General features: G+C 39.3%; 1 protein-coding gene across 2 annotated transcripts in view; it reads left to right on the top strand.

Annotated features, from left to right (window-relative positions):
• The first annotated feature begins 149 nt into the window (after positions 1–149).
• SLC39A9 (solute carrier family 39 member 9) overlaps positions 150–16064 on the top strand; it is a 49022-nt gene continuing 33107 nt past the window's right edge. Inside the window, exon 1 of one of the 2 annotated variants that reach the window (XM_019922089.3) lies at positions 150–953. Coding sequence is in view for 1 of the 2 variants with exons in the window: in XM_004313192.4 (XP_004313240.1) it covers positions 858–953 (96 nt within the window). In the remaining variant the exon portion in view is untranslated. The remainder of the gene's footprint in view (positions 954–16064) is intronic. The other variant, XM_004313192.4, reaches the window with a different exon arrangement.

Here is a 16064-nt window from a genome sequence, read left to right as displayed (position 1 = left end):
CTAAATTGATCACTGGTATACAGAGTGATACAAGTCATCTTTCAATGGCCCCACTCAAAAATGGCGGCAGCATAAGAATCCCGGGGCATAGGTCAGTTGTAACCCGGAAGTACTCTTCTAAAGGAGGGGGTGGTAAGGCAATCCGGAAGTGGAGTAATGAAGAGGTGCCACTTGGCGGCCATGGCAGCTGTAGTATCGGTGGCTCCGGGTCAAGGCCCCGCGGAGTGGAGTAACATGGGCAGCACTGGGTATAGGGCAGAGACAGCTTTGTATCAGCTTCGCTACTGAACCCCTAAGGCCCATCGTTAAAAATCTGCAGGACTCCTTTCCTCATTCTAGACTCGGAAGAGAGTTTGCCGGGATTGGTGGGCTGGTCCCAGACCAGCCTGAGGATCACAGGCGGGGCGGCCCCGGGGAGATAGGGCCGCTGGAAGAACGAACGAGTTCGCTTGGGCTTTCGTGCTTTTCTGCTGCCGTCTGGAACGCTGTTCGTGGAGGAAGTAGGCCCATTGTGCTACCCTTATTCCGACGACTGAAGAAATCGCTCACTCTTATATTTCCCATTGACTTTTCTCATCTGTTAACCCACGGGAATCCAGTGACTGGTATCGGAAAATTTACGGGCAGGGGCCTAAAATTGCTGAAAGTTCTCTCTGGTGCTAGTATTAGCAAAAAGGGGCTGTTTCCAGGTACGTTCAAGAGAAAAGTGCCTCGTGAACACATCTGCCGGTGGGGAGGACCAAAGAACTGAAAGTCCACTTGTTATCTTTGAACAACCACACGCGTTTAAGAACCTAAGCACCCTTCGAAGCCTCGAGAATTTGTAGGCTGGTGGTGGGTGAATAAAGGAGGGCAGAATGGAGGATTTCATCTCCATTAGTCTGCTGTCTCTGGCTATGTTGGTGGGATGTTACGTGGCTGGAATCATTCCTTTGGCTGTTAATTTCTCGGAGGTAAGAAGTTCTCAATTTTCTGTTAGCTGTCAGGATGGCAGCTAGGAAGTAGTGACAGTTGTAAAGGGAAGCTGCTTCCCCAGTTAATATCAGAGTTAAAGGTCTTATTAAGGAAGACTATCTTTTCGAAAGATGCATCACATGTAATAATAGAAACAAACCTTCTCTTCATCACTACACTTCATAACGGGGGTGGGTGGATCCACTGAAGATTCTGGAATACTCTGAACTCGCTGAAATTGCATACCAAAATTTGGGACTCTGTGCATTTTACGGGAGAGAGGCACCATAATGTTCTTTTGATACCCAGAAGTTCCAAAGAATCAAGATTCTAGATTGCAATCAAAATATAAATGGAGAATGTTGTTTGTCCATATGAGTTGAAATCAATATAACTTCTCTTTTTGAGAAAATCAAGCATAGCTTTTTGGGGAAAGGTATTTTTTTGGATACCTGTAATAAGAATGAAGTGAGAAAAACACTAAATTAGATTGTTCTTAAGTCACATTTTCTTTTAAAGAAGGAGACCATTGAATGGGTTTTTGAAGTTGTTTTCAAATGTTTGTTTAGAAATGAATTTTTTGTTAATATGGTTTGACATTTTGTTTAATTTATTTGATTCTTTATCATTACTTGAACAAACATTAACAGGGAAGAATGATGAAAGCATTTTTCAATGAAAGTGCAGATAGGTTCTTCAGGTTGTCATAAGGAGTTCACAACATGCATAGCGCTCAAAGATTGAGGGAGAAAAACTACTACATTCAGGATTTCTTGAGTATACCTTGGGGTTCAGCAGTAAGATAGTTTCACTGCCAGTCCTGAAAGTGCTTTCAAAAAAAAGGGGAGTGGAGAATGGCCTGAAGTATTGATATAAAGGAAAGGTATAGGTGAGGTGTGAGGTGGGCCTTGAGGAAACCTGAGGAAAGAGGAGGCATTTATTGCTGGTAAAGAAAATAGCCTGTGGGTGAGAAAGAAGGCGGAACTAGGCATTATGAGTTTGAGAAATAAAGCCCACAGCCAGATAGAAGGGGGACTTGAATTGCTGCTGCTCCTTTTCCGTTTCCTTTTTTTATCCGTTCCTTTCAGCATCTAATGATAACATTGAGCTACAATGTTTTGAACGTATACATTACTTAATTTCATTTAAAAAACCCAGTGAGGTGCAGATGAGGAGACTGACACTTAGATCATGTAACTTGGACGAGTTCATCAAGTGTGTTAGAGTCACAGCTGTTTGTTCAGTCTCAGTTTTTCTGACTCAGAGCAGTTCTTAGCCACTCTGTCCCTTGTGGCAGAGGTAGCAAACTGGTAGCCCCAAATCTAGCCTACAGACTTACTTTATTAGATTAGCAGAATGTTAATTTTATTATTATTGGTTTTTGTCTTTATTCCTCAAGGTAACAGTTGGCTAGAGCTGAGTATGGTAGATTGTCACGGTCCTTCTTGGCTGTGAAGCCTACTTCACTCGTTTGGGCTACCTGCCTGCCCAGTCCTTTGTGAACCTGCTCTCTCTCCTCTGGCATAAATCATATTTTCTTATAACTACAGTAGAATTGAGTTGATATTATTAGAGCTGACATTTGTAAAGTTTAAGTTGGTTTGTATATTTAAAAACTTATTGAGATAATATTTATCAAGAATTATAATTAATTCAAATGAAGAACTGATAGAACTTTTTATTTCTATAAAATTCTTAGACCTTTTCCAGTTTCAGTATTTTCTCAAACTGTCTTGAGTGATTTTTGCAATATGCAGGTATACGCTATCTTCTTTTCTCACTGAAGGAAATGTGTATGTGAGTGGTGTAATTAACTAGGCTATTAATAAGGATAATTAGTATGATATGTCACTTACGGCTTTCTAAATGGATGATCGAATGGTCTTTTTCCAGATGCAGGTCTTGAAATGCTGTAAGTCATCATTCATAATATCTGTTCATTATTACAGCAGTAACTGCATTTTGAGCTGTTAGGACAAAAATAAAAGTTATGTGTAACTTAGTTAAAGACATTTTAGAATTCAACTGGTGATTTTTATCTCCTAGGAATTAGCATTTTTTTCTAGACAAATTATACTATTATTATAGATCAGTGTATTGCGAAACTAGTGAGATGATAAATGTGTAAAAAATAAACTTCAGGGCTTCCCTGGTGGCGCAGTGGTTGAGAGTCCGCCTGCCGATGCAGGGGACACGGGTTCGTGCCCCGGTCCGGGAAGATCCCACATGCCACGGAGCGGCTGTGCCCGTGAGCCATGGCCGCTGAGCCTGCGCGTCCGCAGCCTGTGCTCCGCAACGGGAGAGGCCACAACAGTGAGAGGCCCGCGTACTGCAAAAATAAAATAAAATAAAATAAACTTCATTCATGGAGACTAGGAAGCACAGTTTATACCCTTAGAGAATAGCTCCCCTAACTCCTACATTGGCTAAACAACTTTTCTTTTTAAGGAAGTCTAGCTTTTCTTGGGGACTGGAGTTATTATAAATAAAAGGACCAATAAACCTAATTTATTTTGCGGTTCACTTTCATTTATATGAAAAGATTCGCTTTTTATTCATGTTCTTAATCTGTCTGCTCCTTTGTCATTCCAAACTTTTTTCTTCAGAATTTCTCAGAGCAGGAATAAAAGATCAATAAAGCCATTAATTATGGCAGGATTAGTATTTAGAAATGAGTTGAAATCAAGTAGTCTGAAATTGCCGTAGCAGTGGTGTCTAGCTGCCATATCTGACCGTCAAGAGGTTTGTGTGGCATTGATTTTTTTGGTCACTTTCTCCACTGCCTTGCCCCCCAACCAACTTTCTTGATGCTTTTGTAACTTCCTTATGCCTAAATGACTTCTAAAACAAAGGAACAAAATCTCTGATTCTCAAATGCATTTATAAGTGGCTGATAATCACGATGCTTTCTTCTTCAGCATATGGGCAGGAGAAAAATTAAACTTGTAAAGGCAGCCAGAACATGCTTTACACAAATGAGGTTTTGTCGGATGAGAGAGTTGGACACACTAGTGTAGTACTATATTGTGTTTTAAGATTCAGTTGTTAATGAGTAGTTTTCTTTGATTCTAAATGAAAATGCTACATAAGTAGGTTGAGAGCCTGCAACTTAACATTACCTGGGATCAACCCAGCTTAGCAGGTGCTCTGATTGAGGAATGAAGTTCAGATATAAATGATGGCCAGAGTGAGATTTTATACTGATGGTCTGGGGATTGTCATTTACCTGAGCATGTCTCCTTTTTGTCACAGAGCTGGGAAAGCAAAGTATTTGCACCAGAGCTCTAGGGCAGCACTCCTCAAATTCTCTGGTGCATGCCAGTTCTTGTTTAACTTCCATTCCATTGCAGAGCAATATACTTGTGGAAATGAAATACTAAGAAAATGAAGTGGAAAAAAGGCATACAGGGCTTGCCTGGTGGCTCAGTGGTTAAGAATCTGCCTGCCAATGCAGGGGACACGGGTTCGAGCCCTGGTCCAGGAAGATCCCACACTCCCAGAGCAGCTAAGCCTGTGCGCCACTACTGAGCCTGCGTGCCACAACTACTAAAGTCCACACGCCTAGAGCCAGTGCTCCGTAGCAAGAGAAGCCACTGCAATGAGAAGCCCATGCACCACAGCAAAGAGTAGCCCCTGCTCGCCGCAACTAGAGAAAGCCCACGCACAGCAACGAAGACCTAACACAGCCAAAAATAATTTTAAAAAAAAGCATACAAAATACAAGCCCAAATGCAGTATTGTGAGATTTAACAGACATACAATTACTCCTATAACTGTAAATATCATATTGCTATAAAACTTTTTGAAGACTTTCTCTCATTTCGTACTTTTCTTGTTACAGGCCAGTTTGGATTATAATGCCACATTTTTCATGTGTTGAAGCAGTATAGATCCATAGATATGCAGATGAAAGTAGTGCTATTCTTACTTCAATAAAGTTTTTAAGGTAATTAGTAATGCACTAATTTCAAAAGGAACTGTCTGAGATGGGTAGTGTAGGTCAAAATCAGTGTCTGCTTGAGCAAGCTGTTTAACATCCAACTCTTCTCTTAAATGACTTTATAGGATTGTTGTGAGGATGTAAGGAAATAACATAAGCACAGGACTTAAAACTGTATCTAGAACATAATAAGAACTTTAAAAAACACTGAGGATTATTCTCAGTACCAATTGTAAAAACTTTTTTAAGATTTTCATTTTTATAACTTTGTTCTAAATTATAATTTTTAAACCTTTTATTTTGGAGCAGACTTCTATTAAGGGGTAAACTCCCCCCCACCCCCAAATCATGAAACTTCTCAGCAATTTGGAATCCAAAAAGTCTTGTTTAGGGGTTGGCATTCCTGTTCACCATGAATGTTTCATTTGGAGAGGCCAGGGCTTTTCCTTTGGTCTCCCTGCTTTATAGTATTTTTCTTAGTAGTTAACTTTCTCTTCTTCATTATACTTATTCTCATTTTAAGCTTTGTTTTGTTTTTCGTGTGTTAAAGTTTTTATTTTGTGTCTAATGATAATAACTGACTCATTCATAATAAATCTCTTTGGCTCTTGAGTTACCACCAAATCAAAGGTTTGTGTCTAAAGAACGAATTTGTTCAGTATGTTTTTTCTCTGACAATTGATTATTTTTAAAATAGATTTGACACAGTTTCATTTTTAAGGACTTTTGCATTTTCAGGTGTATTAACCTTTTATTCTTTTATGGTAATACAATAGATTTTACAGTTGTTTGGAATTTCATTTCTAAATTTTAGACTTTGAAACTTTGAATTCTCTGTAGTTTATCCATATCTGGAAAGCAATCAGTAACCTTGTCTTCCCTCAGATTATTGTCTTATATTGTTATTGTCTCATAAGTATCTTTGCTTGATAAAGCTAAGTTTGAATCAAAGTCTAGATGCAATCTGATTCAATATTATTTTCCTGAAAAAGTTATATGGATAAACATCATTGACATTTATCTGCATAATAATATTAATAATAGTTAATGCGTATTGAGCTCCCTCTACGTACCAGGCAATGATGTGCATTATCTTGTTTAATCCTCAGGATGAGACTATGAGATAGATACTCAGGCTTGAAGACATCACATACCTGGTAGAGGTGGGATTTGAACTAAGTCAGTTTGATTACCAGTCCAAAGCACTTGACCATTAGATGATATTTTCTTTCCTAATAAACATTGTAAAGAAGGAATGAAAATATTATGGATCTAAATCAGCACCTTTAGCTCCCCCAACTAGGAATATCTTGCATCACTAACATTTTACCTTCCAGAGTGTAAGGTAAAGTGTACCTTCTCATGCCTTCTCAGAGTGTACCTTCTCATGCCTTGTGCTTACTCAGTGTAGCAGAATTAAAACTACTGAGGTAAACAATCTCTGAATACCATTGAAACCTAAAAGAAAGACTGAATATGTCTTAGATGCCCTTTAAATTAGCACCTGCCAAATTGGAATCTGAAGCAGTTCTCATTTCAAACTATTCAAGATTAACTTCACACTCGATATCTCGATATCTTCATAGTTTAGTCATTCTAAATTGTGCTCTTCAAGAATTGACATCCTTTTTGAGGGAAGAAGACCTGAACTGGATTCAGAATGCTTCTGTATGACAGTCTTAACCTCTCCTCTCATTGAAGAATTTAGATGTGAGACTTTGTTGAATGACAGTGAAGTTTAAGAGCCTCTGTAGCTCAGTTTGGAATTCCAAGTAATAAGTAGTAATGCTAACCATGAGTACAGGTATTTCTTAAAACTTATGATGGAATTATAAAAATCTCAATTCTCCTTTAATACTAATATTCAGTGTCTAACTTCATTGCAATAGAAGCAGGTATTAGTTGGTCTGCAAATTCCTCTGCCCTGATTGTATGGATTTTTAAGGGACAGGGTCTTGGGGTTAACTACTAGATAATTACATTGAACAGTCGATTGTGAACCCTGTATTTATCTGGAGGTCAATTTTCTATTAACCAAAAAATTATACCCTAGCTTCTGCACCTTGTTGTATATGTTCCTTTCATTAATTCTTTATGCATTTGACAAAGGCAAGTTGGGGAAAGAAGACAGGTGCTAAAAGCAAAAGATGAAACAATGAAATAGGTTTTATAGAGAAGCAGTTTAGCATGGTGCTTAAGAGTATAGATTCTGGAGCTAGACTGTGTAGGTTCAGATCATGGCTCTGCCATTTGCTGGCTTTGTGAGCCGGGACAAATTACTTGAACTTTCGCTGCCTCTGTTGTACAAAGTGGGGATAATAGAAGTATCTACCTTATAGGATTATTGTGAGGATTAAATGAGTTAATATATGTAAGGTGATTATAATTGAACGTGCCTGGCTTAGTAAGTACTTAGTGAATATTATTATTAATAGAGGTGAAGGAAAAGAATATTGATAGCACCTCTGTTATGCAGAACTTGTCCATCCAGAAGCCTCAGCAATCTAAAGGACTAGAAAAGTCTCTGATTAGCTAAATAGATAGCCTTAAGAGCAAGCACTTTACTTGCTGTCTACTGTTCTTGGCTCTCACTTGGCTCCTGTGTAACTTTTTGTGTAATTTTAGTAAGCTGGTGTGCCAGTTATCAATTTATTGCCTCTCAGCTCCAAATTCACTCTTCATTAGCTACGCTGCAAAAATGGATGTGGGCCCTTTAAATATTTTTCCTTTGCCAGCTGGCACAATGTTAAGCTTTGTCAGTAGAGGATACTGGAGAGAAGTTGTAAGGAGAAGGGGTTTTCCCTCTTGGTTCTGGCATGCTTGCTCAGCAGGCCTCCTAGGTGACTTGATTCCTGTAGCACAGCCAGCCTCACCAGTGTCCAGCTTCTGCACTGCAGGTGGCTTTCAAAGCCCCAGACTCCTGCTGAACACACAGCTTCTCCAGCACCCAGCAGTCAGGAGTTCCCACTGGCAACCCTGTCTTGGGTGGTTTTATAGGAGAGTCTCTCTGGTGAGACACTTTCCCATGAACAGTTTTCCCAACACCCTAGAGTACAGATTTCCAGTGAGTTAACACCAGTGTGGCACCACAGAAACTTCTCTGCTTGTGATATTGTGATTTATAATAAGAAGTATGTATTTGCTTTTCCTGGCACAGAGTTCCTAAAACCCTTGGAATTTCCTAAATGATAAGAGCCATAAAGGTGTCTTATTATGTGAATGAGGTGACTTTTGGAAAGCCACTAGGTAACCTAAGGATGGGGGCTTGTCACCTGGAGAACCAACCACATGATTCCAAGGGTTGGAACTTAACAGTCCCACCAGGGAGGGGAAAGGGGATGGAGGTTGAATGAATCGTCAGTGGCCAGTGATTTAATCAATCATGCCTATGTAATGAAGCCTCCATAAAACCCCAAAGGATAGGGTTTGGAGATCTGGTTCGGTGAACACATGGAGGTGCTAGGAGAGTTGCATGCCCAGAGAGCATGGAAGCTCCGTGACCTTTCCCCATACCTTGCTTATGAACCTCTTATATCTGGCTGTTCTTGAGTTATATTCTTTTATAATAAACAGGTAATCTAGTAGGTAAAATGTTTTTCTGAGTTCTGTGAGCTACTCTAGCCAATTAATTGAACCCAAGGAACCTCTGACCTATAGCTAGTTGGTCAGAAGCACTGATAACAACCTGGACTTGGAACTGGCATCTGAAATGGCAGGGGGCCAGTCTTGTAGGACCTGATGCTATTTCCGGATAGTGTTAGAATTGAACTGAATTGTGGGACACCCTACTGGTGTCCAAGCATTGCTTGGTCTAGGGAAACCCCACCACCACACATATACCTTGGAATTGGTCCCAGACCTTTTACTGCTGTTCATTGAGCCCCAGCCATGCCCTCTCCAGCAGAGTTTGGATCTCAACCCCTATGAGACCTCTTCTTTGAGCAAATCTTATTTTGGTCCTGGGTAGTCACCGCTCCTTTTAGCTGCAGTTCTTATGTTCTTCAGAGTTCTTTCTTACTGGTTAATTTCTCATTATTCCAGTTCCCCCCCCTTTTTTTTTTTTTGCGGTACACGGGCCTCTCACTGTTGTGGCCTCTCCTGTTGCGGAGCACAGGCTCCGGGCGCGCAGGCTCAGTGGCCATGGCTCACGGGCCTAGCCGCTCCGCGGCATGTGGGATCTTCCCAGACCGGGGCTCGAACCCGTGTCCCCTGCATCGGCAGGTGGACTCTCAACCACTGCGCCACCAGGGAAGCCCTCCAGTCCCCTTTTATAGTTACTCGTTGTATTAAATTTTTCTGGTTCAGATTACTTTATGACTTCCATTTCTTGATTGAACCCTGACTAATACAGCTAGGTAACGGGTCATAAAATCATATAAGTATTGAGGCTGAACAGTGAATCAGGCCTGGAGGAAGATAAAATGGTTCAAGTGTCATGATGTGTGGCAGCTAACCTCCACTGTCAGTGCCTGGGAGTCTAAGGGAGTCGTGAGAACCGTGGTCAACTGTGGCACAGAAGAGCATGTGCCATTTGATGACACCAGCCCTGCTGTTGTCAAATCTTCCTACTTTTCAGAAGTTGGAAATCTGGATTCTTATATGAACCTTCTAAATTTTATACTTTGGCTACTAATTCAAATATTATTGCGTCGCTGTGTGGGTCAAAAAACCTGTGTTTTGGACTTCCCTGGTGGCGCAGTGGTTAAGAATCCGCCTGCCAATGCAGGAGACATGGGTTCGAACCCTGGTCCCGGAAGATCCCACGTGCCACGGAGCAACTAAGCCCGTGTGCCACAACTACTGAGCCTGTGCTCTATGGCGCACGTGCCGCAACTACTGAGCCCATTGCTGCAACTACTGAAGCCCGCGTGCCTAGAGGCCGTGCTCTGCAACAAGAGAAGCCACCGCAATGAGAAGCCTGCGCACTGCAATGAAGAGTAGCCCCCCGCTCGCTGCAACTAGAGAAAGCCCGCATGCAGTAACAAAAACCCAAAACAGCCAAAAACGAAACGAAACAAAACCAAAAAAACCCCTATGTTTTGAACTGCCAGTCTCAATCCTCTGGGCTGGACTGTCTGATTTCTAAGCTCTCTGTAAAGTAGAAAGAGCAAACTAGAAGGGGTGGGGCAACAAGTAGAGGAAATAAGTCACAGCACGACAACAAGGGGGGAGACTGAAAAACATTTCAAATTACTACAAAACCTAAGTGTTTTGTAGTAATTTGAAGTGTTACTATGTGTTTAGAACCACTTGGTAAAGGGGAAAACATCTCTACGTGCATATTAAGGGCACTGTGCTCTCTAAGCCCACCACAGTATAATAATTAATAATAACAGTAGCTACAGTATCAACTCATGTGTCAAGTTCTGCACTGATTTTACAGTAACCTTGAAAGGGAAGAATTCTTACCCTGTTTATAGATGATGAAACTGAGCCTCAGGGTTTACTAAGTTCAAAGCCACTGTTTATATAGCCTCTAATTAAATGAACAAAAAAATTTTTTTTAAGCCTGGCTATATAATAGGGATTCTTTGTGGCAAATTTAAAAAATATGATAATGTGTAAAAAGAAAATAAAATCATCCATTATCCCACTGTCCAGTGAGAATCACCAGTAACATTTTTGTTTCTTTTCATTCTTTTTTTTTCTATTTGTTTGCATTTTTAATATGGTTGATTATGTGGTATATGTATAAATTTACATTTCCCCTTCTTTTACCTGGTAATTATAAACATTTTCCTTTATTATTAAAATCATGTTCTATGCACTTTTTTGGGGTGGGGGGCATGCTGCGCGGCTTGTGGGATCCAGGGATTGAACCTGGGCCCTTGGCAGTGAAAGTGCCAAGTCCTAACCACTGGACCACCAGGGAATTCCCTATAGGCACTTTTTTTTTTTTTTTGGCTGTATTGGGTCTTCATTGCTGCGTGCAGGCTTTCTCTAGTTGCCGCAAGTGGGGGCTACTCTTAGTTGCGGTGCGCAGGCTTCTCATTGCGGAGGCTTCTCTGTTGTGGAACGCAGGATCTAGGCGCGGCAGGCTTCAGTAGTTGTGGCACGTGGGCTCAGTAGTTGTGGCTCGCGGGCTGTAGAGCACAGGCTCCATAGTTGTGGCACATGGGCTTCGTTGCTCCACGGCATGTGGGATCTTCCCGGACCAGGGCTCGAACCTGTGTCCCCTGCCTTGGCAGGCAGATTCTTAACCACTACGCCACCAGGGAAGTCCCCTATAGGCACTTTTTAATGTCTTCATTACGTTCAGTTATTTTACATGCAGAAATTCTTATTATGCATTTAATTTGTTTTCAAGTTTCTGCTATGATAATAGTGTTGAATGAATATTTTTGTGTCTAAAGCTATGACCATATTTCAGATTATTTCCTCAGGGGTAGAATGACAGGATTAAAGAGCATAAACATCTTCAAGAAGGTTCTCAATCTATATTACCAGTTTTTTTAAATGCATTTTTTTTCAACAAATGCAAATGACACTGTGTTCTCACAAACACTGAGTACTATCATTTTTAATTTTTAAAACTTTGCTAATTCGATAGAGAAAATGTAGTTTATTATTTTAATTTTCTCAGTTCAGTCAAACTTCTTATGTATTAATAATATAATATTTCATTGCCAGTGTTTTCCCAGGTCTTTCCCATGCATCAATGGGTTTTTGTTTGTTTTTGTAGTCACATCTAACAATCTTACGGGATTTCCTTTTATTTTTAGAAAGGACTCATACAAAAAGACAAGTTAGTCTTGTTTTCCAAGATTGAAGGAAGTGGCATCAATAAAGTATTGCTTGTTCTTACCTCTATGTCAAGTGAATTAGGAAAGGGGAAGCCTATATGCCACTGGCATAATGGCAACTGTGGTAGCATTGTTCACTTGAACTTCTGTCCAAGTATCTGGGTTTTGTTTTGTGATTCTTGTGGAGGAGGGGCTTAGAAGCATTTACTGCATGCTACTGATGAGGCTGAAGATAAGTAATAATGACAACTACTCTGTGCTAAATGTGCTAACATCATACTCCTACATGATGGTGGTAGTAGTGGCAGCCCTGAAGGATATTGAACTTGCTCAGTATCACAGAGCCACTACTTAGAGGCAGGAAGCTTTTTGGCATCTTGCCTCAGTTGTAAGGACTTGAAGAATCGTGTTCATATTTGAGTTTTCTTCGTTATCTGTTATTGACACTTAGCAGCAGATAATGTAGTAGTTAAATTGACATTAGGAAGTATCTCCTTGAAGCAGGCTTATTTGTAAGAATATGGAGAAAGAAAGCCTTTGTTGCTTGAACAAGAGTTACTTTGTGCCCTATGATATTTCATCTCTTCAGTGCCTGGAGCTTTGAAGGAATCAGTCTCATAACATGAGATGCATCTTTGATTTTTTAGGAAACTATAGTTGCTGCTTTCAGAACTAACATGAACATGGTATAAGGGAGATTGAAATAAACAATCTTCGGTATTAAAAGCTTTTAAAATTATTAGCATGCGTTTAGTTGAACCAAATAATTTATTGACTATTTCTATGAGCAAGGAAAGAAAAACCGTTTAACTACCTTGGTGTCTGCCAAGAAAACTAAACTGACTTCAAAGCTTTGCACTGCACTGATAGCTAATGGCATTGAATACAAACTGTTGTTTTAATTAATACTTTTGGTCAATCGTTTGGCTTAGTCAGGCTACAGATGTGAAATTGTAAAATGAGATATCATAAAATGAATGACATTGCACAGTTCATGCCTCTCTTGAGCAAATGTTTCATTTCTCCACCAGAAACTATTGCTTTGGGAACTCTTTTCATCTTGGACCAACATTTGGAATTTGTAGTTCTTCATTTAAATACACCCTTTTAGTGATTTACCATAAGCAAAGGAGGGAACCATAAGCAAAATGTCAGCATTTTAACTTTGACATGTACATAGTTTTGAGATTAAATAACAAGTTGTGAAGTTGTGTGAAAGAATACAGCTGTACAAATAACATGGAGCCACATCTCAAGTGCTTGAAATAAGTAAGATTGAGTCTAAAATGATTTAGGTAGTTAACAAAATTTTTTAAAGAAAAATTGAAACTATACCCCTTGACAATTATGCCTATTTTTTGACTATTGATTTTTTTCATCACAAGTGTTGCCTCTATAATTAGGTTGCTGTAAGAAAGTTAGTACACATTTATCAAGCTGATGAAAGTTATGTAGAATAAATAATCTTTATATCGCTTTGCTGAAGATTGAAACAGTGACTGAACAGTGATTGAAACAGTGCTGAAGATTGAAACAAGGTTTTGAGCTCCTTGGAAATAAAACAGTTGTCATTTAAGGTATTTGCATGAATGAGACAGATGACAGCATTGCCTCACATTTACTATGATGGAATTCTATTATGGTTCTTCATTATATGTACTTTAATACCCCTTGAGCCAAAGGATAAATTCTGAATCAAATAACCACTGAAAATTCTAGATATGGTTATGCTTTTAAGGGACTTTGTCCCTTAAAAGGCCTATTTCCTAGCACAAGTATTCTAAAGAGGTTCCAGTGCATTCATATATTTGTTGATATTAAAGGCCAGTGGAGTGGCAGATACCAAGTCCCCAGTGCCTTGCATGATGCTGGGCATTTCATTCATTCTCTTAGTATATGTTTAGGGGAGAATCTGTTATGTGCCAGATACTGTTCTATAAACTGAGTATTCAGCAGGAAATTAAAAGTTTCTGCCTCGGGCTTCCCTGGTGGTGCGGTGGTTGAGAGTCCGCCTGCCGATGCAGGGGACACGGGTTCATGCCCCGGTCCGGGAAGATCCCACATGCCGCGGAGCGGCTGCGCCCATGAGCCATGGCCACTGAGCCTGCGCGTCCGGAGCCTGTTGCTCCGCAACGGGAGAGGCCACAACAGTGAGAGGCCCGCGTACCGCAAAAAAAAAAAAAAAAAAAAAAGTTTCTGCCTTCATAGAACTTAAAGTTTTGGGGTAAGCAGTTCCAGGAACAAACATAAGTTTGTTCAATTTAGTTAACTTAGTTAAACATAGGAAGTTTAACTTCATTTGGTAAATTAAATGTGCTTTAATTTCAAAATAGACTGAAAACATAATACAGTAATTTTAGCTCACACTGCCTTTCCTCAGAGGAAATATTACAAAGCTAGATGATTTACTCAAGTTTACCTGAATGATCTCTTTTTTACAGATTCTCAAATTCTTTTTTTTCTGACTTTTTTTTATGGTATTGTAATACAGATCTCATGCTTACACTGTTGTAGGCCAGGGTTTTCCAGGCTTTTGGATTTCACAGGTCAGTAATATATTTGAAATTCAGGAGAATTGGTAAAGGATTGCCTGCTTTAATTTTGCAAGTAAGGACACTAAAAAACAAAAACTATTGTCACCATCATTTCTTAAAAGAAAGGACGTTTTAACATAAAAGAGTATGTAGGACATAATCTTAGAATAAAGAATAGTCCTCTACATTGAAGAAATAAAATGTTATGAAAAGCTCATTACATTGTCCTTATTTCTCATTTTGCCACAGACCTTTAGAAAATGTCAACAGAGAACAATTATAACTAATTGTAATTTTGGTTTTCCTCTCGATGTTGCTAAGGGATTTTTCTGACACACTATTTAAAGAGGTTGTGTGATTGGATTTTGTCTTTTTTTTTAGAGGTAAATTTTATGTAATGGGTTTATGTCTCGTGCCATATGAAGGACATTGTCTTGGAATGCACAGGGCAGCAGAGTACGATGTCAAATCTAATCATGCCTCTACACTAACTAGCCTAGCTGTGTGATCTTGGGCAAATCATCCCTCATTTTTGGCTTTTGATTCTCCATCTTCATAGAGCGAGGATCATTTCTTATATTTCTTCCAGTTCTTAAACTTGGATTCCATGTTGATAACTTTGGTAGCTAGTATCACACTTTCAAAAGTATGTGTCTAAAGATTAATAAAAATTTTTACTGTCTTTCTAAAAATTTGGACCAGGCTCCCGTTCACATTCCTTCAGCTGAGAGCATTTAATTGTTCATACATGATTAACAAAGAAGTGTAATTTCATGACTATGTACTTTAAAGATTTACCATAATTTTTTTGTAATGATATTAGCTGCACATGGAGATTTGACTGTTTTCTAGCTTGGGCCTTTGGGAAATTCTTATAAAATCTGTTGTGATAGATAATGTTCAGAAATCTGGTCCATGTAAATACGTGAATGCAATTATAAGTAATTTCATCTTAGAAACAATGTCTAAAAATATTAGATTATTTTAAATTACTTAAAATTTAAAAGACAGCATTTTAGGAGAATTATTTTTTACTTTCTTTACAGATTTGAAGCTTTTGTGTTTTTTGTAGTGTCCATAGTTATCCTGGATGGCATGTATCCCTCAGTTTTCTTAAATGGTACTATTTCAGCACCTTAATTTTGTGGTATGCAAGCCTCAAAAGCCTTCTGCTCCTGCTTGTAAAACTTGTCTCAATCTAGTGCTTCATGTGACTCCAGTGTAGAATATAATGAAGCACCTGGTAAGTGCCTTGTGAGTTTGTGGATTGATCCACAATTGTAAGCACCGCTGGTTTCTGCATGCAGTTATTTACATAAAATTCTGGTGAATGATTTTTAAGGACTATCTGAATGACAAATTAGATTAAGAAAAAAAGAATTTTTTTTTCGGCCGCAGCACGTAACTTGCAGGATCTCAGTTCCCCAACCAGGGATTGAACCCAGGCCATGGCAGTGAAAGCCCAGAATCCTAACCACTAGGCCACCAGGGAATTCCCCAAGAAAACATTTGGAAAGTGGTTTTTGGTATTCTCCATAGACCTCTGACCTTGGTTTCGAAAAACTGCCATGAAGACGCATTGTTAAAATTGAATAGTTCTGAAATGAATCCTTTCAGAGGTCCTGGCTGAGTAAATTACTCTCCAGATAATTTTATAGAGTAAAAGGTACAAATCTTAATACAGTTTGCTGAAATGTGACAAATGTTTATAAATGTAACTCACATCCCAATCAAGATTTAAAACACTTCCATCATCCTAAAAAAATAACCTGGTGCCATTTTCCAGTTAGTCTTTTCTGCCACTGTGTAACCCTCCTGCCAGAAGCAGCCGCTGTTCTGATTTCTGTTGCCATAGATAGTTTGGCCTGCTTTTAAACTTCATGTAAATGGACT

This window comes from Tursiops truncatus, chromosome 2 (genome assembly GCF_011762595.2).
Source record: "Tursiops truncatus isolate mTurTru1 chromosome 2, mTurTru1.mat.Y, whole genome shotgun sequence".
Taxonomy (NCBI): domain Eukaryota; kingdom Metazoa; phylum Chordata; class Mammalia; order Artiodactyla; family Delphinidae; genus Tursiops; species Tursiops truncatus.
Note: the sequence above shows the minus strand (reverse complement) of the source record. Positions and strands in the feature narration are given on the sequence as shown.